Below are 24,858 nucleotides of genomic sequence, written 5' to 3'. Positions count from 1 at the left end.
CTGGCGTTTCTTTGAAGACGGAGATGCAACGGGCGAATGGTCTGCGGTGGGCTGGGGACTTCGGGCAGGCTACCGCATCCCTTTGGCCAGTGCTCTTCCCCAGGGCTCCTGCACAACTTCCTTCCGTTCTCATGAATCTTGAATTTCGCGATTTTCCTTACAAAATTTGCTGGACTCATCTCCAAATCCCACTGTGGCCAGCTGTCTGCTGAGATCGGGGTCCCAGGAGTCTCCTGCGTCCACCCTCCTGAGGTGCAGCCCTCTGCGTGAGATGGATGCCGGGCGCACAGCCAGGGGGTGGAGGCTGCTGGCAGCAGCCAGGGCGTGGAGGCCCTCCTGGGTCTCCTTTCTTGGAGTCTCCAGAGTGTCCCGCGTGGCCTCCAGTTCAGGAGCAACTTGTGACCTACTGAGTGCACCTCAGTCCTTGGAGGAGCTCTGTGCGGGGCACGTGGCCCACAGGTTTCCCACAAGGGGTTCATTTCCACAGCAACCGCTGACAGACACGGGCACCGATGTCTCAGCTTGTGCTTGAGGAGTAAGGTCAGCACGGCACGCGACCTGTTGCTTGGAGCAAAATACACACGACCTAAAATTTACCACTTCACCCAGGATGGGGAGGGGTCTCCCCAACAGGGCGGGGGTTCCACCCAGGACAGAAGGAATTTAGTGAGACACCATCTGAGAAGCGTGTCCTCTGCCAGTGAGCTTGGCGGTGACAGAAGGTGCCGGGAGACTCTTAGCGTCCAAGCTGCAAGTGTGTCTAAACAGTGAGCAGAGGTCAGACAGAAGCCCTGCCTTATACACTCACACTCACACACACACCCGCACGGCAACACCCCCACACACAGGTGTACGTGCACAGACACACACACACTCACACGCACACAACCCCACATACAGAGGTGTACATGTGCAGACACACACATAAGGTCACTCACTCACACACACACTCACATAGCACACACCCACACAAGTATGCGTGCAGAGACACACTCACACGGGGCACTCACACACCCACACACAGAGGTGTACATGCATGGACACACAGCTGCACTCACAGCACACACATGCACATGTGTGCTCACTGTTCCATGTCCATGCACATGCAAACACACACTCACACTCACAGTACACGTCCACATGTATGCACATTCAAACTCACACCAGTGCCATCACCAACACGGAGAAAAGAGTGCCAGGCCCTGGGAGGCGTGCCTGGCCTGGTCAGTGTCACCGTCACGGGCGACGGTCCCTCCGGGACAGTCACAGCTGTGCCCAGGGCTGTTCCCCAGGCTCATCAGCTGGCGGGAGGAAATCCCAGAGGCGTGAAGCACTAGCGTGTCTAACTAGCTTGGTTCGGTTCTGAGTCCGACCCAGGGAAGCTGCGGTTCCAGGGCTGCCTCCTGCTTTCTCTCGCGGTCTCGCGCCCACCAGGCCTGCTCCGACCTCTCTGCCTTCAGCTCTGCCTCTGGCCAGGATGGAGAGGCCCAGAGAGCTCGACACGGATATGCACCTGGCCGCCTGCTCAGGGCACCAGCCCAGCAAGTCCCTGTGGCCTTCAGGAGGTGCACAGCAGGACAAAGCCCGTGGCCAGGAGCTGTGACAGCCTTTCAGAGCCTTCGGTGGGATCAGCTGGTACCCGAAAGCTCAAATATGGCAGTGGACTGGGGTGGGGGTCAGTGTGTCCCTCCGAACCGCAAAGCTCCACCACTCCTGGTGGGAGTTGAGGGGTTCCTAGACAGGTGCAGGGTGGGGAGGGTGGGCGGACACCGTGAGGTGCGAGACCAGCGGTGCAGTTGTGACTGGATTGGGGTACCCAGTGGAGACCCCGCTGCAGATGGCCCAGCTCTCGGGTTCTGTGTGGGAGAACTGAGCAGGGGGAGTCCAGGCCCGACAGGAGAGCCCTGCATTCAGCGCCGTCTGGGAAATAACGGCACTCTCGCCTTCAGGACGACGGACCTGGTGAGAAAAGCAAAGCTCACCGGAGCGTGAGAGCTGTGGATCTCATTCATGGCGGCAGCTCAGAAGTCCAGGACGGAGCTGTTCCCAAAGCAGCTTCTCCACTGAGAGCAGCTTATAGCCTGGAAAAACTCCCCGAGCTCTTCCTAACGAAGTACGCATGCAGCCTCTGGGGAGGCGAATGGCCGGTTCTCCTCTTCACTGCGTGACACACCCCGGCCCTCCAGCTGAGCTCTGGGTCACCTGGAGGAAGGACAGGTGGCAGCCCACTCTCCTGGGCCCCGGGACAGGAGCAGCCGCCCCCTGGCCCTGGTGGGGAGGCTTCTCACTCATGGTCAGCTGTGGGCAGCAGCCTGGGACGGCCTTCCTTCCCAGAGCCCGTGCTCAGGCCACTCCCAGCCGGTGCCTCCGGCTCCCTGATCTGTGCCTCTGGGGCGCAGCCAGCCTGGCCCCACCCGGCAGGCACCGTGACCCTCCTGCTGCACGGAGGGGCCTGCAGGACGGCCTGCACCTGACTTCTGGTGAAAAGCGCCACCCAGCACACAGTCTCGCACACCGTGCACACTCAGCTGCACACATGCACACCCAGGGTCAGTCCTCAAAACTGCCCCTGCTCCCAGTGGCTGCAGTGCCTGCCGTCAAGGATTCCGCTAACCAGGGGCCTCTCATCTCCCGCCTCTCCCTCCCGGGCGGGAGTGACACAGCCCGTTCGTGAGCGCTAACTGGCACCCACTCCATGTGGGTAGCCCTCCGTCGAGTCCCTGAGATCTTCCATCCACGGTGAGATGAAAGGAATCTGCTTTGAGAGCCACAACCAGCGACCAAAACGAAACAAAAAAAAGCTGGCAGGGCCGAGCCCAGCGCAAGGCGGCGTGCAGCCTGTGCTCTGGGACAACCTGGTGAGCTGGCGGGAGGCCAGCAGCATGGGCCCAGCCCGCGGTGTGGCTCAGCACCCGTCTCGTCCATCCGTCTGCCACCAGCGCCGGCCCAGCTGTCCCTTCCACTGACCTGCCTGCTGCCCAAACCTCCGGTGGCCCGATCTGCCTGCCTCTGTCCATCTCCACCCTGTGGCCCAGCCCTGCTGTCACCTCACATCTGGACTGAGGTGGTAGCTTTGTCACCAGTCTCCACAAACCTACCCTTCAGCGGAAAAGCCCAGGGTCGCGGCCACAGTCAGAGTGACTGATGTGCAGTGGAAATCTGATGCCACAACGTCCGTCCTTAACTTTGTTCATCTGATGTGCTGTTGAATACCTGCCGTGCGCGTCACCCTGGGGACAGGTCAGTGAGAAGGACACACAAAACCCCTCCACAGGAAGGAACTGACATTCAGGGCCAGAGGGACCAGGGCAGGCAGAAAATAAACATGGAGAACAAACAGCGACTCATGTTTGCATGGTTGGGGTGACTCTGGAGGCGCAGGCTGGGCGGGTGGCTTGCTGGACACATGGGGATGGAGTGGGCAGGGCCATCAGAGAAGGCAGTGTCTTCAGGGGTACAGCCTGTGCAAGGCCATGTGATGGCTTGGATGTGAGGTGTCCCTCAAGAGCTCATGTGTGAGACAATGCAGGAGCGTTCAGAGGAGCCACGATCGGGCCCTGGAGTCTTAACCCAGTCAGGGATTCAATCCCCCGCGGGGATTGACTGGGTGGTAGGTAACTGAAGGCTCTCCCCCCCTCCCCTCCCCTCCCCCTCCCTCTCCCTCTCCCTCTCCAGTCTCTGTTTCCTAGTGCCATGTCCTGAGCCGCTTTTCTCTACCACACATGATCCACCACATTTTCTACCCAGAGCAATGGCTGTCTATGGATTGAGGCCTCTGAAACTCTAAGCACTAAATAAACTTTTCCTCCTTTAAAATTGTTTTTTTCATGTCTTTTGGTCACAGTGGCAAAAAAACTGACGAAAACCGCCCATGAGGCTGGATCCTGGTGGTGAGGGAGCTCTCTGGAGGCCTGCAGTCCAGAGAGGAGCCAGGAGGAAGAGGGGCCGAGAGAGCTGTCCCAAGGGCTGGGCTCTGAGGGGAGGATGGGCGTGGAGTTTGGAGGCTGCACCTCAGGCACTCCAGGTAGAGCAAGAGGCTCTGCAGGAGCCCGAGGGCAGGGCTGGGCCTGGGAGGCCCCGTACAGGGGAGTGGACAGCCTCTGGACTGAACCTGCCCACAGGCCAGATGTGGGCAGAGAGAGAGGGAGCCCTAGACCCTCCAAGTTTCCTGGCCGCTGGAGGAAAGACAGGTTGTCATCCACAGAGACTTAGGTTTGTGGGGGACCAGGAGCTGGCTGAGTTTTCAACAAGCGAAGTGTGGTCTGTCCCTATTCAAGCAGAGATGTCAAGGAGACAGGGCTATTCCTGGAGAGGGGAGCTGGAAAGGTCAACTTCGAGGTGGTCAGCAGAGGGACCGTGTCCGTAGCTTTCCCGCTGCCCCTAGTTTTAAAGTTTCCCAGAGAAACTTATTTTGAACCGTTACATTTAATAAGATTATGGGCCAAGACTTTGGAAAAAATACTAGTCTATAAAAATCGAGGTTATTTTTGCCCCGGTGCTCGGTGCAAACTGTCCCACGAGTCTGGGACGCCAAGCTGCCCTGCCCTGTGTCAGATGTGCTCCCTAGCCCTACGGGATGTCAGAAGAACACTGACGGCTGTCTCACCTGAGGGCCCGACTGCAGCTCCAGGGACCTGTGAGTGTGACCCCGCCCGACATGGCTGCTGTGGCCTGCTAGACCCACGGCCAGAGGGAAAACCGTTGTTGGAAACCTCTGCTCGTTCTGCAGTGCTTTAAAATTCAAGGCAGTACTGAACCCAAAGATGTCATCTGGTTGGAATTTGGCTTCTGATATGGACTTTTCTTTACATTTGCAGCCTTGGAGGCAAATGATCTCGGTTTTTTTCCCCACCTCCTTTAGGGAGGGAGGGAAAAGCAGGTAACAAAGACCATATCCTAAATATAGGAAACTATGTCATGTTTTTAGAACCCCTGCCTCTTTCTCCTCGACGGGGTGAGCCTGTGGTTTCACGGTTTCTGTTGCAGGGTGATGGATCAGGGACACTGGACTGGTGTTGCCTCCCCCACAGGCAGAAAACTCAGATATGTCAGGCAAATAAAGCAGGTTGTAAAATTCGTGAAAGTTGTTTATCAAAAAGTATGGTTGGAGTTTTGATACTTGCTTTTGCTCAGCTTGCTTTTGATTTTCCTGCTTGAGGATACTGAGAAAGTATCTTTATTCCCAAACCATGAGCGAGGGCTATGGCAGAGCCGTCCACCCTAAGTCCCCTTTGGCCGGAGGAGAGGATGACTGCGCAGCCCTTGGGGACCAGCGTGGGCGGGTGCGAGGGTCTGCTGGAAGTGTGCAGGAGCACATCTGTGTCTTGGCCATACCATTTGTTCTTGGATCCATCCTACAACTCTGTTCTCAAACCTTCCTGGGGCTGTGGCCTCCCCTCCCGGGGACCCTAATGGGAGGGGCTCACAGAACAGGAAGCGCCATATGGTGACTTGGAAGGTTCACGGCAGGGTGGGTGCGAATCTCTACTTGAGGTCTCTGGTGCATGAATCTCGGGCCCCTTGGCAAGGGCCTCAGAAGACAGCTGTTCTGGCCGCTGCTTCCAAGGGTCCACATTGCTCATAACGCATTCTTCTGTGGACTTTCCTTGGAACACATAGGTCTGAGATCCCTGATGAAGTTGTCAATGCAGCCATCTCCTCCCAGTGTGATGGAACAGCTGAGCTGGAAGATGAAAACTTTCAACTATCAAATAGCTGGAAAGCTCAGGTGCCTGCAAAGAGGACAGCTGGAAGGTGTTACCTTTGGAGAGAGTGACTGTCTTTAAGTCATCTATCAATGTCACCCATCCATCGACCCATCTTCTGTCTCTACTCCCCATCAATCAATGGATGAACCAATCAATCTGTCAATCATCTAGCTATACTATGGTAGTATTTTCTTAAAAAATACCTTACACTGAGGCTATTTTATTTTGCAAAGAAAGTGTTAAGTCAGAGGTTCTATTTTTGAGACATGACCTCCATAGAGGTGCTGAAAGTGTAGATGACACAGAAAGTTTTGCAGCTTGGTGCCAAGTCCTGGTGAAGCAGTGGTGGAGCCCATCAGCCCAGAAGCTTGTAGAGCATCCCTGTTCCTGGCAGGGGAGAGTGAAGGGGTGGGGGCTAGGGTGGAGCCCTAGAGTAAGAGAAGGAACAGCCACGCTTCACCCCTAATCTTCCACCTCCCTCCCTTTGCCTCCAGCTGCAGGGTGTCTTGTCCACTAGGCCTTTGTAAGTGTTGTTTTAAAGTTTTACCCAAGTCTTTGTGAGGTTAGGGGAGCTGCCAGATGTCTCAGAAACCATCCCATTCCTTTCTCCTGGCTGGTTCAAAGAGGCATAATCTGAAAGGGTTTGGGGTGGTTGCGGTGGGTGAAAAATTCCACTGTGGCCAAGACAAGAGAGCGCTCTGGCCCACGCAGGAAATTCCTGGACTTGCAGAAATGGAGTCCTAGGACAAAGTTTGCACCCTCTGGGTTTTTGACTCTGTTGCAACTCGGTGAGGTTGAACTGGTAGTGTGTGTGTGTGTGTGTGTGTGTGTTTGAGTTTGAGAGAGTTTGTGTTGAAATTCTGCCAGTCAGTGCCAGCTTGATATTTGGATGGAAAGAGACAGGCTGGTGAGGGGACCAGGGGCCTTGCTAGGCTGAGTCCACACAGCCCAGAGTGCCCCGGAACTCCAGGGTGTGTTCTGAGGACAATGCCAGGCCACTGGAGAGGCGAGGTTGGCTCCAGGAGGGACGGGGAGCTGGCGGGGTCTCGGCCTTCTCCTTGCCTTCTCCCTGGATCTGGGAGGCAGCTCTGCAGCGCACTGTGGACATAGCTTTGTCATCTTCCTAACCCCCTTCCACTGCTCTCACCCTCAGGAAAACCTCATTCTGCCGCTGGTGTGGTGTGGGAGCCGAAGGCTGCAGCCAAACACCTGCAGCCAAACTCGGCTGTGCGGGCCCTGAGGCGGGGCAGGGTTCTGGGGAGCAATGCAGTGGAGAGGGCCCCCAGGCTCAAAGGACAGACCCCAGGGAGCAACTGGCTGTCATGTTTTGGATCAGAACCCACTGAAGACAGGAGATCCCAACAAGTTGACTAGTGACAGTAAACAACTTATAATGCTGAGTAAGCTGCTGAAATGGGCAGCAGAGCCGTCGATCGGAGACCATGGGAGGAAGTGAGTGTCGATACACAGCCGCAGAACAGTCATTGAAGTGCCTCCTGCCAGCTGGCGCTCATTGCTAGTGATGTGACAATGAGCTTGGTGGCCAGTGGGGACGCAGTGGGGACGGGCCACCCTCTGACTCTAAGCACAGGGGCCTCCCCACAAAGACCGGTGTCAGGGAAAACCAGCTGGTTTATATCCACATTTGCTTTTGGTCCCTGCTGCTTTTTCTAACGGAATCACATAACAAGTCATGATTAATAGCTCAAAGTCAAGTCAGGAGAAGTATTGATCTGAAGAAAGCACTTTTCTCAATTGCCACCAACTTTGGAAATTGAAAGTGACATTAAGGCCCCTAATTCCTTGGAAATTATACATGGAAATCAATAAAAGAAGGTTTATTGGGGACTAAACAAAGAAATGGGCTGGGGAAGAAAAACTGGAAGCGTGGTGAACAACGGCGGGGGCAGGTGCTGGGGCTGGCACGGGGTCGCGCAGAGCTCTGGACGCCTCAGGGACGCCAGCGGAGCTCAGCGCACAGTGACAGGGATGGCGAAGCACCGGACAGTCACTGTCAGCTCCGAACCGAGACCCCTCCTGGACTTCACTGCTCAAGTGGGGGACTGGTGTGGGTCAGAATAGACCATCTATGGGGCTCAGGTCTCCTCACACGGCTCGGTCTCCCCCCACCCCCACCAGGCAGGGGGCCACTCTCCCTTCCCGCCTGTCCTCTCTTCTAGATGGCATTCCTGGGCCATCCCCTGCTCCCATAGGCTTGGCACCTGACGCACAGTGAGGTGATTGATGTGTGTCCCCTTTGACACAATTGTTACCCTGCTCTGGAAAATCCTGCCTTGAGGGGAAAGCAAAGTAGACATAAGTCAGTCAACTAATTAGAACAAATTAAAAGAGTAACAAAAATGTTTCTTAAGCACTAGAAATAAAGGGATCATAAACAAATGAAAAACTAACTTTCTTCCTTCCTTTCTGATGCAAGGGATCGACTCAGGGCCTCGTGAATGCTTGGCAAGCATTCCACCACAGAGCTACATCCCCAGCCCCAGGTTTCTTAAGTAGTAAGCAACCTGTAAAAGCGCCAGACATGTAAACAGTTAGTATGAACACAGCAAGGTCCTGGCTCCCGCAGGTGAGTAAGCCCCCGGGCACTGGGTGTGCACCGTGGGGACTCCCAAACCGCCGGACAGCCCAGAGATGGCTGTGCTGGTCAGCTTTCTGTTACTATAACAACACCCTGGATAATCGACTTAAAAAGAGGAAAGGGTTATTTTGGCCTACACTTTTGGAGGTTCTGGTCTGTGATCAGCGTGAGCCCAGTGCTCTGGGCCTGTGGGAGGCAGTGTGTCGTGAGGAGAAGACCTGGCACAGTAGCCGCGTACCTTGTGATGAGCCAGCAGAAAGTGGAAGAGGAGGCCGGGTCTCACAGTCCCTTCAGCAGCACGCGCCATGCCCTAAAGCCCTCCCGCTGGACCCTACCTCTCAATGACCTCCTGGGACCCAGGCCTTTAAGATATGGGCCTTTGGGGACCATTTAAAAATCCAAACTACAGCAATTGCCAAGGAAACCTTCAAAAAATGCAAATGGGCAGGCTCCCTCCCAACTCTCCTCCATCAGAATCTCTTGGGATGTCAGTGGATTTGGCATTTAAAAGAGCTTCTCGTGGGATTCTGATGCTCAGCGAGGTTGGTCTGTCAGATGTTGGTGTTGAAAAATAAATGATCAACTGGGACAACTTTTAAAACTAGCTAACCCTAGCCTGCTCAGAAGGATTTGGGTATAGTTCCTCCAGGAGGCCAGGGTCCAAGTTTTACACTAGTAAATTGAGGCAGGAGGGTCTGTTAGAGTGGGTGGAAAATGTCCCACTTACAAATCAGTCCCTCATTCTGCCACAGACTGCAGAACTCCTGGGCCTAAGGACTCTACCTATAGAGAAGCAAATAGCATGATTCAGGGGGACCAAACTTTTGTGTCACTTGCCCATATCAGTTCCCTATGGTTGCTATAATAAATCGCCACAAATTTAGTGGCTTTAAGACACATAAATTCACTTTCTTATAGCTCTGATGACTAGAAGTCCAAGGCAACTTCACTGGGCTGGGGTCACAGAGTCAGCAGGCCTGGGTCCTTCTGGAAACTCCGTGGCGGAATCCTGGCCTTTCCAGCTTCTGGTGGCTGCAAGTGTTCCCAGGCTTTGAGTCCCCATCACTCCAAGCTCCGCCTCCATGGTCACATCACCTCCCTCTCATGAGGACGTTGGTGATCATGCTTAGCCCCACCTAGATTATCTAGGACAATCTTCCTGTCTCAGAGTCCTTAATCACATTTGCGAAAAATTCATAATCACAGGCGCCAGGCATCAGGACTCAGACGTCTTTGAGGGAGTCACTGATCACCTACTGTGCACCTTAGTCTGAATGAAGGGCCAAATGCAGGCGATTTTCAGGTTCATTCACCTTCTGAATGCAACTAAAACCAGCTGTGTGGTATGCATGGGAGTTTTGTTGGAGAGAGCGAGAACTGACTTCCTGAGGTCAGGGCTCCCAGTGTCTGAGGACAAACAGCAAGGGGTGGAGGTGGTCGTAGGAAGATGGCAGAGAGAGCCAGGGAGGGTGTGTCACCTGCCCCTGCAGAGACGCTGTGAGGAAGGGTAAGGACTCACCACTGCGCTGCTCACCTCTGCGTCTCTTTGTGGAATGCAAAAGAAAGACGGAGACCCAGAGACGTGTCAGTTGTTATCAGCATCGCTGTACCTGTACGCAGAGATCACGTCCACACAGAGGTATCATGGTCCCAAAGGGAAACACTCAGCTTTCACTTTGTTATTTTGCTCTTTTAACTTAAAGTCACACTGTTCTGGAAACTTTATTCTCCCTGGAAGCAAGATCTCACTAACGCCAACTTGAGGGTGGCTCTCAGCTTCACAGCTGCAGATATTAAAATGCAGACTAGCAGATTACAAATCACCAGGAGCCTTTGACAAGGTCCTGAAGGAAGGCTGAGGGAAGGGGGAGTTTTTAAAAGGACATCAAGATTCTGAATAGAGTTATTGAACTTAAATAGCTGTATTTTAAAAAGAGACATTCTTTTCATTAAAGCCAGAGTGAATAATAATGTTTTTGTCTTTGACACCAAATAAAGTCATTTAAGATGAAAAACCCCTTTGAGCCACTGATGCTCAGAACGGCTTGGAAATGTGTTTCTGTGACCCCTCCTCTGAGTGTGGGAATGTGTTCCCTCTCTTGTGAGATTTCCAGAGGGAGAATGAGCTGTGTGAAGGGTTCACAGCCAAGAGGAGCCCTGGGGAGGGCACAGCCCGCAGAGGGGCAGGATCTCAGGCCCCCTTGGCCAGACCACCTGTGGAACCGCCTCTGAAGCCCGTCTCCTGCTCCTGCTGGCACGATCCTCGTCTGCCCTCGAGTGCAGCAGACTCACTGCTGTCCTGGGCTTGGGCTCAGGTAGACACGCGCATGGACAGGTCCGGGGACAGCCGGCCTGGAGGCCAGGTCGGCGAAGGCTTCTGCTGGCTGGAGGTTAACCTGGAGGCAACGCAGACTCCTGCGGTCTCGGCTTTGGCCTGTGAAGCAGGCTCTGGTGCTCCTAGACCTGCAGGGGTCTGAGGCGTACAGCCAGGCGTAGAGGGCACAGGGGACGCAGGTCACCGTCACCACTGCTGTGCTGTGCCTCCGCTTCCCGGTCTGCGGTCAGACACGGTTGTCCCTCAGAAGCTCTTGGCAGACAGCGCGTCACCTGGTCATTCTTCCAGCAGGGACAGAGACAGATACGGGACCTCATCTGTCTCTGGGCCCCAGGGCCAACGGCAGCCTGGCACAGGGCTGGGGCTCAGACACACGCTCGAGGGTGCGGCAGCGTTCTCCTGAGCTTCTGAACAGGCGACATTTTGACCCGAGCCGTGTTGCTGGCCTTCTCAGGCCTCACCTTTCCTATTAAAGTGACCACTGTGAACCAGTCTCCGTGGCTGCACTGATGGCTTCTCTGCGTGTGACATGGAGGCCTGAGAATTGTTATTTCGACACTGTGAGTCCTGCCATCGTGTGGGAAGAGCGAGGCAGTGAGGAGCCCTCCCAGCTCCTCCGGTAAGAGCTCTGAGACGGGGACCATGAGGCCCCTTCCTCCCGCTTGTCTCCCTGCTGCTGATCATGGTTTCAGGTCTGTGCTCTGGACTCACGGCGAGACTCCATGCAGGGGAAGTGGCTTGTGGCCCCAGGGCTGTCATGTCCTGGGAGAGTCTTGCCTCCGTGTGAACGTGACTCGGTCTGGAACTGCCCGCACCCTGGTCCAGTGCCAAGGCTGCTTTATCTAGAAAGCAGCCCGTGGCCAGACCCCCAAGACAACAGGCAAGGCCCTGTGGGCGGCGAGGGATAGGAATCACGGGAGGTGGGCGGGCAGGCTGCCGGGGTCAGAGCGGCCTGTGAAGAAAACTGTTTTTGAGGACTCAGAGCGCGGCTGAGAGCTTTGGCGTGAGGCCCCAGCACAGTTACAAGCGCGTGTTACCAGGAGGAAGCAGGACGGCCCAGAACAGCTTGCGCGAGAAGCTCACATACCATACATGCAGGAGAGAATGAAAATCACACTGTGGAGGAGGAAAACCTGTGGCGTACTGACTTTTTTTTCATCCAGGTCCCAGAATGGAGAGCTTTGCCCCTTTGGAAATGCTCTCAATGGCACTTATGCGGACCGTTTGCACCTGGACACCAAAGGTGCAGAGGGTTAGCTTGCACAGACTGCGGCGTGGGTCCTGGCTGCTGGGGTGTGGACACAGGCCAGCCTCCCAGAGCCCAGCAGCTGGGCCTGCCCTGCCTCCTCCAGGGACAGGAGACAGGGCAGCCGGCTCTGTGAGGAGGTTGAGACCTCTGGGAGCACCTTCCGGGCCCTCTCAAGCTCTGGGGTGACCGTGGCACAGGGAGAGTCGTGGCCCAGAAGTGATTTCTCCCGAGGTTTCAGTCCCCAGATCCGAGGTGCGTCTTTGGTTACAACGCAGAGGGGGGCGTGTGTGAAGATGCTGTACTGCTCTCCCCTCACCAGACCAAGAGCAGCTGCGGTCAGTTGTGTGCCAGCGTCTCTGGTCTCCGGACATGCGTGGGTGTCTGCCTTGCTCCCAGGTCCCCTTCCTAGTCTGTGCCAGCTTTGATCTGCTTCTGACATGGGGACCGCAGGAGGTGAGCGAAGGAGCGCGCCCCCTGCCCCGTCACAGAGAGCCTGCCCCAACCTGGAGCCCATGCCGGCCAGGGCCTCTGCGCGCTCACGCCCTCCTGACTGTGAACCCTTGACCTGCAAAGCAAACCCTGTGCTGGTTACAGGAAGCAGGCCCTGCAGACCCCAGAGGAAAGCTGGCGGGTGGCGGGTCACCTTCCTCTGGCCGGTGGGACACCGTGTTTGCCCAGGGGATGGCGAGCTGCTGCCTCTGGTTGGGGGCAGGAGGGCCAGGGAGCTTCTCTGGGCTGTGGAGCAGAGGCCGGGCGGGAGTAGACACTCCGCAGCAGGCCTTGTTCATCCGGCAGGGGCCCTGCCCCTCTGAGCTGGGAAGACTCCCACAAGGACTTGAGGTGCAGGACAGCCCTGCTCGCTTCTGCCTTTGCCTTTTGTTTGTTCTTCACCCATTGCCCTCTGAGGGGGTCACCTGGCTCATGGGTGCTGAGATGAGGGTCCTGAGGAGGCAGGAGGGCATCTCAGGGTAGAGGCCCACAGCCCTGTCCCACGGGCCCAGTGACAGGCAGGGAGGCCTGCTGGGCTCCCTCGTCACATTGGAACAGGCAGCAGCGAGCGCCCTGTGTGTGGCTGAGGATGTCAGCTGAAGTACATCACACGTGGCTGGCTCCACTTGCTCCAGGGGCCAGCAGGTGCTGCCCTCTGGCCACACAGCAGGGAGCCCATGGCTCTACTGGGCTGGGGGATGCTGAGTGTCCGTGCTTATTGGTCAGTCGGAGCCTGACTGAAGGCCGAGGCTGATCCAGTCAGTGGACGACAGCCTCTGTCCCTGAGCCTCCTCCCTCCCTCTCCTCTTTTTGCTTCTCCTGTCCCTGGTCGCGTGGGGTGGGCGGGGGCTGAGATCCTTAGCCCTGACGGTGGGGCGGGGTAGTGCAGAGCCCACGGTGGGAGGGAGAGTCACCTGGTGTCTGCAGCTGGAAACTGGACACCTGCACGATGGATCGGCCACCCGCAGAGCGTCACTTGAAGCTCTCTGGGTCACCAGTTAGATCAAGTGAGGCATTATAGTCCAGTGAATGGCAGGCTCCGAAGAGATGTGAAAACAGACCACAGAGGCCCAGCATGGAGGGTGGGCAAAGCCAGGAGGGCTGCGGCCCCTCCGCAGTGCCCCTGCCAGGCCACCCTCCACATGAACGCCAGGACTGGGTGCCCTCCACGAGGCGCTCTTGAACGTTTAGTTAGTATTAAAATTCCTTATGTGACTCAAAAACCTGTTTCCAGTTAGCCCCTCCCCATCCACCACATCTTCCCACCACGTCACGCGGGGTCTCTTCTTGCTCAGGATCCTTTAGAAAGGTCCGCAGCTGAGCAGCAGGATTCAGAGACCCCAGGGGGAAAGTGGCCTTAGGCCAGGGCCTGGGCTGCAGCCCCCGCATTTTAGATGGAAGCTGGGACATGTTCCCTTTCAGGTAGAGAAGCGACGACTGCAGGGCAGAACCGGATGGCGCTGGGGTTGCTGCAGGGTGGGCCAGGAGCAGCCTGTGCCAGTGGGCAGTCTCAGACCCACAGGAGGGAAGGGGTGGGTTCGGCCGCTTTGTGAAGCTATTTAGAACCACCGAGCTCTACACTTAACATGGGTGACCTGGTAGTTTCATGCCATATGTGCTCCACCACAGTAGAAAGAGGGATGAAAAAACATACCCACTTCAAAAAGTTAGACGGATTAGAGAAGACCAGGCAACTGTCCCAGGCACAAGGCCGAGGGGCGGGCATGCTGCAGGGAGAGGCAGAGATTGTCCTGTCCTCCGTCCAGGGGTCAATGACAGCTTTCAGGCTGAAGAATGGACTGCGGGCACTAGGACATACCATCTTTGGGTTTTCCTTTCAAGTCTTTCAAGTTGACCTTGGTTACTTTGTTACTTTGTTACTTGAGAATTCTTTTTTCTTGGTGGTGGTGGTCTAGGGATGGAACCCAGAGCCTTGTACATGTGAGGCAAGTGCTCTGTCTCTGAGGCACATCCTCAGCCCCTGGAAATCTTTATGCTGCCCCCTAACCTCCGAGTTTCCTCAACATGACCAATTCTGAGGCCACCCCTCACAGGGTGGCCCATTTGAAACACACATAAATGCTTGATAAAGTAATTGTTTCAGTTGGCTTTTGCATCACTGTCACCAATATATCTGACAAGAACAAGATAGAAGAGAAAAAGCTCATTTGGGTTCATAGTTTCAGAGGTTCAGTGCTTGCTAGTGTACTCCGTGGCTCTGGGCCCCAGGTGAGGCAGAGCCTCATGGATGAAGGGCATGGTGACAGCAGCCCAGGACAGGGCAATGAGGAAGCAAAGAGAGAGGTCTACGGACCAGGGACGAAATACATAGCCCCCAGCGACCCACCTCCTCCAGCCACACCTGCCAACAGTTACCACCCAGTTAATCCATATCAGTGGGTTGATTCACTGATTCAGTTACATCTCTCATAATCTAATCATTTCACCTCTGAAAGTTCTTGCATTGTGTCACACATGAGCTTTTGGGAGATACCTCATATTGCAACCATAACAGTCATAAAACATGTAGAAATTAAGATCGGGTTGGGGGCCCCCTGTAGGGGACTCCTCAGCTGATTGTCAGGATGGGAGCCTCACGCCCTGTGAAGTTCCCAACGTGCCTCCACCTGCAGGAAGGAAGGAGTTGAGTCTGCGGGTGTTCGCTCCCCCTCCCCCATGCCCCACGCAGCACAGAGCTGGCATTTGGCAGTCACTGAGGAGCCGGGGGCTGCCACAAGTGTGAGCTAGGGGCTAAAAACCCTGCCCATCTGATCGGGAACACGGTCAGAGCATGCCCCGTACTTTAGGCCTTATTCTGCAGAATTCGGGGTTAACAGCAGGTGGAGTCTGAATCTACATCACATATGAGGTGCGGAAACCTTAAGCCAAGAAATTAAAACGTGGAACTGGTCCAGACTGGGACTCGAAGAGATGCCCCCACAGCCCACAGCAGGTGCAGCCCTGCATGTGGCAGGGACTCACACTGCAGTTCACACATCACACGAGGAAGCCAACCATCATGCACCAGTGGCTGGGGTCAGCCACTGGGATGAATATACCAGGCAGTGATGGATCTGTGCAAATATGCTTGAGACTGTTTAAAAATATATATATGTGTGTGTGTGTGTGTGTGTGTGTTTTAGTTGTCAATGGACCTTTATTTTATTTATTTATTTATTTGTATGTGATTCTGAGAATCAAACCCAGTGCCACTGAGTTATGACCGCAGCCCTGCTTGAGATTTTTAAAGAACAAAGAGGTCATAAAAAAGTGAAAGTAGATTTAGGAAGGAATGAATAGGAACTCCAGAAATAATAAACGTGGCTGTCCTGATGAACAGTCATGGACAATAGCCAGATGCCACGGGAGAGCTCTCTGGTGAACCGGAAGGTAGGTCTGGAGAAGTCACCTCCGGACGGCGCAGAGAGCCCCAGTGACAGAAACCATAAGACCCTGAGCAACAGGGACACAGGATGAAGTTTACACGTGCCCGAAGGACACATGGAGTGCTGCCAGGTATCCGGCTCTCGGTCTCCTTAGGAAGAGAGGAATGCAGAGAACAGGGCAGTGCAAGATTTGAGATGAAAAGGACAGAGAGTTTTCAGAATTTAAGGACATCTTCAAGTTGAAAGAGCACAAGGTTAAAGCAGCTCCTCAGGGCAGAGGTGTCCTGTGGTGGAGCGCTGGCCTGGCTAGCATTCGCCAGGCCGGGAGCAATCCTCAGCACCACACAGACGAAAAACAAAACCAAAGTAAGTAAAATGAAGCAAAACGAAAACCTACTCCATCTGAGGCTCCCCATAAGGAAACTAAGGGATATCAAAGAAAACAAGTGTGGGGGAAACCTGGCGTCCCCAAAGACCCTTAGACGAACAGATTTCTCATCACAATGTTAAAGGCCAGTGAATGACATTTTTTTTTATATAAAAGAAAATAGCTGTTGGCCTAGAATTCCATACACTGCTAGCTCATCATTTAGAGATGAGAAAGAGATAAATAAGCATCTGCAGTCTAAGATGTTTGCCAGGCCGAGCCCTCTCTGAAAGAGTAACTCAAGGGTGTGTCCAATAAGAGGGGAATTGAGCCCAAAAGACAGTGGGTGATGAAAGATGTGAAGGGAACAAACATTCTAACACAGGAGGAAACGTGGTTAGGCTAAACATTCTAACACAGGAGGAAACGTGGTTAGGCTAAACATTCTAACAGGAGGAAACGTGGTTAGGCTAAACATTCTAACACAGGAGGAAACATGGTTAGGCTAAACATAATAACACAGTAGAAAATATAGTTAGGCTTCGGCTTTGAAAACGACTAATTTAAGAGAAAGGTGGAAATGTTAAGAGGAAGGTGGAATTCAAATAATAGAAAAACGAGCCAGGCATGGTGACACGTGCCTGTAATCCCAGAGGTTTGGGAGGCTGAGGCAGGAAAATTGCAAGTTCACAGCCGGCCTCAGCAATTTAGTAATACCATGAGCAACTTAGTGAGGCCCTGTCTCTAAAAACAGAACAAAACCTTACAAAATTATAAATAAATAAATAAATGAATAAATAGGGCACGTGGAATCTGCAAGTCAAACTCACAGACGCAGAAGACAGGCAGTGGTTATGAGGGCTGGGGTTGCTGGAGAATGGGGAGACCTTCTGTGAGGTTCACAATCAGTCAGACAAAATAAAATAGTTTAAAACAACAACAAACCCCTACACAATTGATTAAAGAATAAAAAGAATCAATCAATAATTGATTAAAATTAAGAAGAAATTTAGCAATGTTGTTGCTGTTGCTTGGTAAAAACCACCCTGAACATAGTGGCACAACAGAGTCTCACAGAGTCTGTGTCAGAGTGTGCAGAGCCCAGTGGGGCAGCCCTGCCTCTGGGTTGGTTGGGGCTGGAACAGGTGGGGCACAAAGACCTCCGCTTCCAAGATGGCGCCTCCCTCCCAGGTTCAGCCTCTGGGCTGAGCTGACTTGCAATTTAACTCAGCTGGGTGTGTGGCAGAGCACCAGCACGTGAGCTCACCTGTAGATGGCTTGGCCTGGAAGGCACTGGGTTCTGTTCTGAGAGGTGGTGTACAGATGACATTTGATTCCAAGTTAGGAAGTGCTTGGTCTGCATGGCACAAGAACCCTCTCACTGCTGATACTGCATCCGTCTGGTTAAAAGGAAAACCAAGCTGTCTGATATGCAAGAGAACCCCCTACTTATGCCACTCACATGGACCTGGAGGTGAGGGGATGTTTAACTAGAATTTAGGTTTGTGCCTATAATCTCTTTCTTGTTTTTATTTTTTTTCCTCCTCCAGATGAATAGATGCTACTGAGTTGTGAACCTAGAGAACTTATTATTTTATTGATTTGATCAATTATAATTTAAGATAAACTTGTGTACTTATGTCCTGCCTTGGGAGACAGAGCATATGCAGTGTGAAGCAGCAGGAGAGGAAACTGCTGCCATTTCTGCGCTGAGGGGTACCCGGGACCCTGCATGCCCAGTGTGGCAGATCTGCTCACTGCCTTCTTTGGAGCCTGAGGAGCACTCACAGACACAGGCTGGGGAACACACTGATGGAGCAAGCCTTTCCATTCCCTCCCTGGAAATAGGGAATTTAGTCGATTGTTCAGTCAGTTGCTCCTCTGACATGAAGGCCAGAGTTCTCGCAAAATTGATTATTTCTCAAGGGATGTCATTCTCTTGCCTTTCCTTTATGATTAATGATAGAGGCATATTTGATTTAAGAAAAAGTTTTCAAAATGAGATTTACCTTCATATATTTTAGAAAAAATGAAACATGTGGCATAGATCAAATCAGTTTTTCTCTAGTCAATCTTTGAATATGGTGAAATGGCAATTTTTTAAATCATCTATTAGGGAGCCCAGCTAGAATCTAAGCCTAACTCTAGTTCCTCATCGCTGTGAGACGGAGGCAACTTACTTTACCTGCCTGCAACTCAGTTTTCTTATCCACGAATGGAGGAAAAATTATATCCCTAGCTTTTCATGACGATTAGTAGATTCATCCAGAGAAAGAATCACAGGGTGTGCCATGCAGAAATAGCTCAATGAATGCTAGATACTAATATGATCTTTCAGTGAAACAACCTTATCAATTAACACTGCTGATCAGAGTACGAATAGCCAAGAGCACCCGAGAAGATACCCAGCTTTGGCAGTCACCAGGGAAAGGCAAACCCAGACCACGATGGGACACCACTGCTGGGCTGCCGAAATGGCAGAAGCAAAACCAGGAAACAGCAAGGGTCCGTGAGGGTGTGGAGACACTGGACCCTCAGATCCTGCTGTGGGAAGGTTGACGCGGGCAGCTGCTGCGGGCAGTGGTTTGGCAGTTCCTCAAAACCCAAACACAGAGTTCCCATGTGACCCAGCAGTTCCGCCCCAGGGCACACACTGAGAAGAAGAGTCCCGCGTCACCTAGTGACAGGGATGCATCGTGAGCCCTTGGGGTTTGTCATTGTGTGAACAGGGTAGAGTGTGCTCGTGCATGACAACGTGGCTACAGCCCACTAGCTGATGTGACCTTTGAGACCGTGGGCACAGCCTCTGCTCACTGCTGAGCAGCACACGGGCTCCGGCATGACTGTTCCTAGAGTTGTTCACGGCGGCGGCAGCATTCACGACAGCCGTGAGGTGGAAACCACCCAAAGGTCCGCCAGCAGATGAACAGGCAAAATGTGACTTATCCCCACAACGGAATATTAACCAGCTGTAGAGAGAGTAGTGTCGACACATGTCACCTCACGGATGAGCCACAAAAACCTTGTGCAGAATGGGAGAATGCAGACAGGGAAGGCTCTGCACCCCAGGACCCCATTCACACGAAGTATCCAGAATCAGCAAATCCACGGAACAGAAAGCAGACCAGAGGCCGTCAGGGGACAGGAGGAGAGATGAAGGGGCAGTGGGGCTGACTGCTTCATCAGTGTGAGGTTTGCTTTTGGGGCGACGGAAAAGTTCTGAAGCCAGGTTGCAATGCTGGTTTGCAACATCGTGAAGGTCCTGAACTGTAGTTTCGAATGGTCGAAAGGGTTAACTTATGGTAAGTACATTTTACTGCACTATAAAGTGCTGATTAGAGAAGCAGACGCCCGTGTTTCCCCAGTCACTCAGCTGAGGGGACATAGCCCTCTCATTGGACAGCCTTCCCCTGAAGGTGGCTGCCTCCAGATGGAGCCTCCATCCTGGGCTCTGCCGGCTGACTGGAGGTGCGAGGGACTGCACATGCTCTCTGAAGGGCTTCTTGGAAGGAACACGGTCCTGTGCAGCTCATGCGCCTGTGAGTACCTTGGCCCGTGGGTCCCACAAAGTGGTCTGGTTCCAGTCCTTGACACTGGTCATTCTTGGCCAGGGCGGAATGCTGCTTGTGAAAAAGTGGATTATCGATTTTCAGGGGAAGAGAAGCGGGTGGCCCAGAGGCCGCGTGTGGCTGGGTCCTGCAGAGACCTGGAAGGTGAGGGCTGAGGACGGGACCTGGGTTGAAGGGAGAAGCCGCATCCTGGGGACTTCTTAGAGCACAGGGCTGGCATGGAGGAGGCAGGGGTCAGCTTCCCCTGCAGGAAATTTGGCCAGGCCGCCGGGCACCGAGGTGGTAAGAGCCCAAGAGCTGGGAGCTGAAGAGCCACGTCTGCGTCTGCTCCCGGGCTGTCTGTTGGACTGCCACTGCCCCTGTCACCTGGTAGGCCTCCTGAGGACTCAGGACGCGGTTCAGAGGATGCCGCCTCTGGGCAGCCTCTCGGAGACAGCCGAACCAGCAAAGGCCCTCCTGGCCCCGACTTACCACTTCTGGACTCCATGGTGGTTGACTTGGCATGTCCCAGCGCGGGTTCACTTCCTGTTGCGTCTGTGAGGTTCTTGACACTTCCTCATGGAGAGGCTCATGTCAGGTGATCTTGCTCAACGGTGGTTCAGTGGTTCCGAGCCTGGTTAGGGTCGGCCGTGGTGAGAAGCTTGATGTTCTGCAGGTCAGTGCGTGAAATGTGTTTTCAGCTGCGCTGGGGCTGGGCGACCCCACCGTAGGTGGAGAGGTGGCCGCTGGGGCTGGGCGACCCCACCGTAGGTGGAGAGGTGGCCGTCCAATGAACCACGTAGGTCTCTCTGGGCGTCCACTTCCCTCTCCTCTGCCTCGAGGGGTGCCCAGCACCGCCTCTTGCACCTTGCCTCCCTGTAGCTCAGCACCACATCTGGCCCCCTGGCACCTGGGGCTCGGTGAGTGAAGATGGTGGGTAGACTTCGACTCCTACTTCCGGTTCTTTTTCCTATTACCACAGTGCTCTTTGCAACCTCCAAAGGAATTGCCTCCTATTTCTTTGCCACAGAGTGGCTGAGCGAAGGCCAATCCCTGTCCCATTGGAAATTCCTCCTCTTGACAGCATGTGGGGTGCTGGATGTTACCTCCTTTTGGTTTCCTTCTAAACAGGGTGCAGGACGGGGGGACGAGGTGCAGTTCTGAGTGGATGCACCTGTAGGCTCATGTGCTCCCGGGGGCTTTGCTGTCTGCTCTCCTTGGCCTCAACCCAAGCCTCTCCGCTCATTCAGTGAGTGGTTTTCATCAAGTTCTTCTGTTCCGAAGGCTGAGTGCAGGGCTGGTCTTATGTCATGGTCATAGCATTGCCGGACCAGTGTGTGTCTCAGGGTGAGGGGACACACTGCACGTGGACACCAAGGCCAGGTCCCTGCTGGGGCTCCCAGGCTGGGTGCTGGCTGGAGCTGGGGGCGGGGACTCGGCTCCGAGGGTTCTACGTCCCTCGTCCTCTCTAGGGTTTCCCATTGCTGTTGCAGCAATAGGACCACTGACTTTTCACTTGGACCAACACAACCCGCTCACGGCTCTGGAGAGATCTGAAAAGGGTCTGTGGGCTCAGCTCCAGGTGTTGGCAGGGTGGCCTTCCTCCTGGAGGCTCCAGAGGAGAATCTGTTTCCTTGCTGTCCCCGGCTCGCGAAGGCCAACGAGTGCAGGAACCTCCATGAGCTGGAAAAAGTAAGGAAACACATTCTCCCCATTTCCTGAAATGATTTTGTTTAATCGTATTAAACACAGTTATTATAGGTTATGGACAGAATGCTTGTGTCCCTACAGAATTCTTGTGTTAAGTCAAATTCCCACGTGGTAGCCTTTTGGGGGCTGTGGGGTGATTAGCTCTTGAGGGTGGAGCCCTCATGTGTGGCTCGGCGCCCTTCTGAACGAGCCCCAGGGAGCCAACCCTCTCTCTGCCACGTGCAGACACAACCGAAGGTAGCAGTCTGCGACCTGGAAGGGCCTTCCTGGGAACCCGACCACACAGCACTCTGATCTCTGACCTCGGCCTCCTGAACCGTGAGAGGTAGTGCTTGTCCCTCAAGCCCCCGTTCTGTGGTGTCCCTTCCCGCAGCCTGAGCTCACTGAGATGTCCGAGAACAGAGGGAAGGGCACACGCCGTAGTTCAAATCCACAACGTGGCGAGGGATGTAGGAGCCTGGTGCTCCTTCTCTCGGCAGGGACGTTCTGAGAACCCAGTGGTTCTTCTTGAACCAGCGGCGGCAGCACCTCAGTGGGGACTTGTAAGAGTCCACTGCTGACCCACAGTGGTTCTGGTGCACAAGGGACGTTGAGAACCAGTCCTGGTGCGTGGTCAAGCATGCTGTGGCGCAGTCGGGATCCTGCTCCCCGATCCTATGGCACAGGGTCCCACACCTCACAGCACATTCCTTTAAGTCAAGCATCACTTCTCCTTCTAAAGAGGGGAGGCTGAGACGCATTTGATCCGCGCACGCGGCAGCCTTTCTGGGGCTCCCTCCAGCAGCCCTCAGACCATCAGCTATTTTTATTACACAACCAAAGAAAGTGAGCGAGAGAGACTCATGTTTCCTGCACGTGATGCTTTTCCTTGCTTAAAAGAATATGGTCTTCTGAAGGGTATTATGTTTTTGTGTTATGGGGTGAGATGAAAGACCACAAGGAAGGTGGAATTCCTGGGTCAGAGGAGAATCCTACAAGTGATTAGTGCACTCCGGGTGCTGAGCTCCTGCACGGGGGATTTCCTTTCCTGGTTGCTCATGGGTGCAGGTCGTAGCAGGTTGTTACTGGGCTCACATCAGCCTTGTACTGGGGAAGGAGCCCCATGACCTTTAACAGCAAGGAGCCTGGATTTGAAAACTAGAGTTCTGGTTGTCCCCACGTACATGACATGACTTTGGAAATGGCCTAACTTCCTTGGACTAGCACCACCTTCTCATAGGCAAGGCTCTGAGAAATAAGCAACTTAAGAGCGTTTGAAAGCACGTTTGCCATTGCAGGGTGCTGGGGGTGCGCATGCTCCCGCTGAGCCCTCTTCCCCAAGCGCTGACTTCTGCAGGTGCCAGGGAAATGCCAGATTAGCTCTGACAGCCTCGCGCAGTGCTGTGTTTAACATTGGCGTGTTCACTGTGGTGCGCCAAGTTGGGAAACACGAGACCGCACTGTAGAAGCTGGAATTCTCGGGACCAGACCGCGCTCTCTGGGGGTGGTGGTTAATAGATGTGAGGAGGGTATTTCTTGAGAACCTGCCCAGAGATCGGGAGTTGGACAAATGTTTATCGAGTCTAAGAAACAAGAACTCCTGGGCCAGCTACAGTCTGGAAGCCTTTTCTTTCCTTCATGTTCTCCTGTTGTGGGATTTGTCTTTTTTTCTTTCTCAGCGAGAGTCTGACCAGCCCAGGGTGGTCTGGAAGCTAGGCCTGGCAGAAGCCGGAGGAGGCTGGTGGCTGGGATGACCCCAGCATGTGACCAGAGAGACCTGGTTTCTCACCCTGCTTCCCTGGTGTCTTGCTGAGTGGCCAGCACATCCTAGAGGACAATGCCGGGGAGCCAACAGGACATTTCTGGGCTTTGGCTCTTACTGTCCATGCCTTAATTTGCTTGTGACCAGCGAGGTGCTATCCCCTGCCTACCTGAGGGTGCTGCCAGACATTTGCTCCCAGGGCAGGACCCTCATGACCCTGAGCGTGGTCATACAGGGAGTGCCCAGGAAATACAGCCTGGATGAATGAATCTGGCTTCTGTGTGCCGGCAAGTTCAGGGAGGCAAATCAGTTTCTCCCCGAGGGAAACTAGGAGCTGGAAGCAGGGGTTTTTAAAGCTGCTGGTCAGGGTCGGCAGGAACGCCTGGCCTGGAGGACCCTGGTGATCTGTGACTCCCCAGTGGGACAGGGCTTGAGCTGAGGTCAGCCTAGGGCACGAGTACTGGTGTCAAAGCTGAAGGTGGGCAAGTCCGAATGGGGAGAAGTAAGTGAGTCCAGCGCAGCAAGGGTCAGGAAGGAGGGCAACGAGCCCTGGAGGCCCAGGCGGCAGGGGCGCCCCAGGAGGAGTGGCCTCTGGCCATGACCCATCACAGCTCTGAGCTGACCCAACGCACACAAGGAAGGCCTAGCGCACTTCCTGCTGATTCCTAGTTTTCAGTGACGACTAAGGGCTAAGAGTTTGAAACCAAGACAGTAAAATGTAAACGTGAACTTGGCAGAGCGAGAACCGCACCCTTCAAACATGCCCATGAAGCACAGGGTTCATCAGCGGGTCCAGTTCTACTTCCTTCTCACGTTTGGATTGGAATCTTCAGGCTGCTACATCAACTTCAAGAGGAAAAATGGAACAACACAAAGCAAAATGCCAATCTCCGTGGAAACTCAGACCTGCTAGGGATTGGGAGACCCTTGATATTTCCGCAGTCTCCCTCCATGGTCATTTCCTGGCTGGTGGGTGGACGCAGGTACCCAGTGAGCAGTGTTCCGCAAACAACAAACTTGTGTTTGGGTTCCCGACATTGCGAGACCTAGCACCACCCTCTGAGCTCGCGCACTGTGTGAGGGCGACAGTGCAGCGAGCTCAGCATGGGTGGGGTACAGCTATCCCTCTCTCCGTCTCTCTAGTCACGTATTCGCCACCAGCCATTTCTAGCTCGTACATCTTTCTATATTTCACACCACATGGTGGCCGAGGTGCCCCGTGACCTGCCTCTGCAAACTGAAGACCCAGGTCTGACAGCAAGTCAGTCTGAGGGGAGGAGATCAGTGCCCAGCTTGAAACAGAGCAGCGCCAGCTCCCGGCTCAGCCCTGTGCCCTCTAGGGCCTCTGGTTGGCTGAAGGCCACCCGCAGTGGAAGGACCATTTGCTTCATTCAGTCCCCTGAGTCACATGCTCATCACATCAGGAAACACTCCCACATTCACACCCAGAAATACTGTGTAATCAGTGCATGCCTTTGAGAAAGATGCAACTCCCAGTACATAGACTACTTTACTTAAGGGAAAATATACTTAAGGGAAAAATTAAATGCATACATTTTTTACAATGATTGCACTCACATTAGCAGGATAAGAAATACCTTTACTAAAGAAGCACATTTAATTTTTGCAGTATCATGTACAAGACTTTAAAGTCAATAGAAAGTATTTCTTCCATAACTATTTCATAAAATTGTGAAAGAAATATAAAAATCGTCAAAATCAAAAT

At 53.9% G+C, this 24,858-nt stretch overlaps 2 protein-coding genes across 2 annotated transcripts in view; one reads left to right on the top strand and one right to left on the bottom strand.

Annotated features, from left to right (window-relative positions):
- Window positions 1-7,141, top strand: part of Dipk1c (divergent protein kinase domain 1C) — a 31,311-nt gene extending 24,170 nt beyond the window's left edge. Inside the window, exon 5 of the transcript XR_007105250.1 lies at window positions 6,862-7,141. The gene's annotated coding sequence lies outside the window, so the exon portion shown is untranslated. The remainder of the gene's footprint in view (window positions 1-6,861) is intronic.
- A 3,454-nt stretch (window positions 7,142-10,595) lies between these two features.
- The window catches only part of C15H18orf63 (chromosome 15 C18orf63 homolog), a 115,462-nt gene continuing 101,199 nt past the window's right edge, over window positions 10,596-24,858 (bottom strand). Inside the window, exon 12 of the mRNA XM_047526242.1 lies at window positions 10,596-10,862. Coding sequence (XP_047382198.1) covers window positions 10,596-10,862 — 267 coding nt within the window. The remainder of the gene's footprint in view (window positions 10,863-24,858) is intronic.

Source organism: Sciurus carolinensis, chromosome 15, assembly GCF_902686445.1.
Source record: "Sciurus carolinensis chromosome 15, mSciCar1.2, whole genome shotgun sequence".
Taxonomy (NCBI): Eukaryota; Metazoa; Chordata; class Mammalia; order Rodentia; family Sciuridae; genus Sciurus; species Sciurus carolinensis.
Note: the sequence above shows the minus strand (reverse complement) of the source record. Positions and strands in the feature narration are given on the sequence as shown.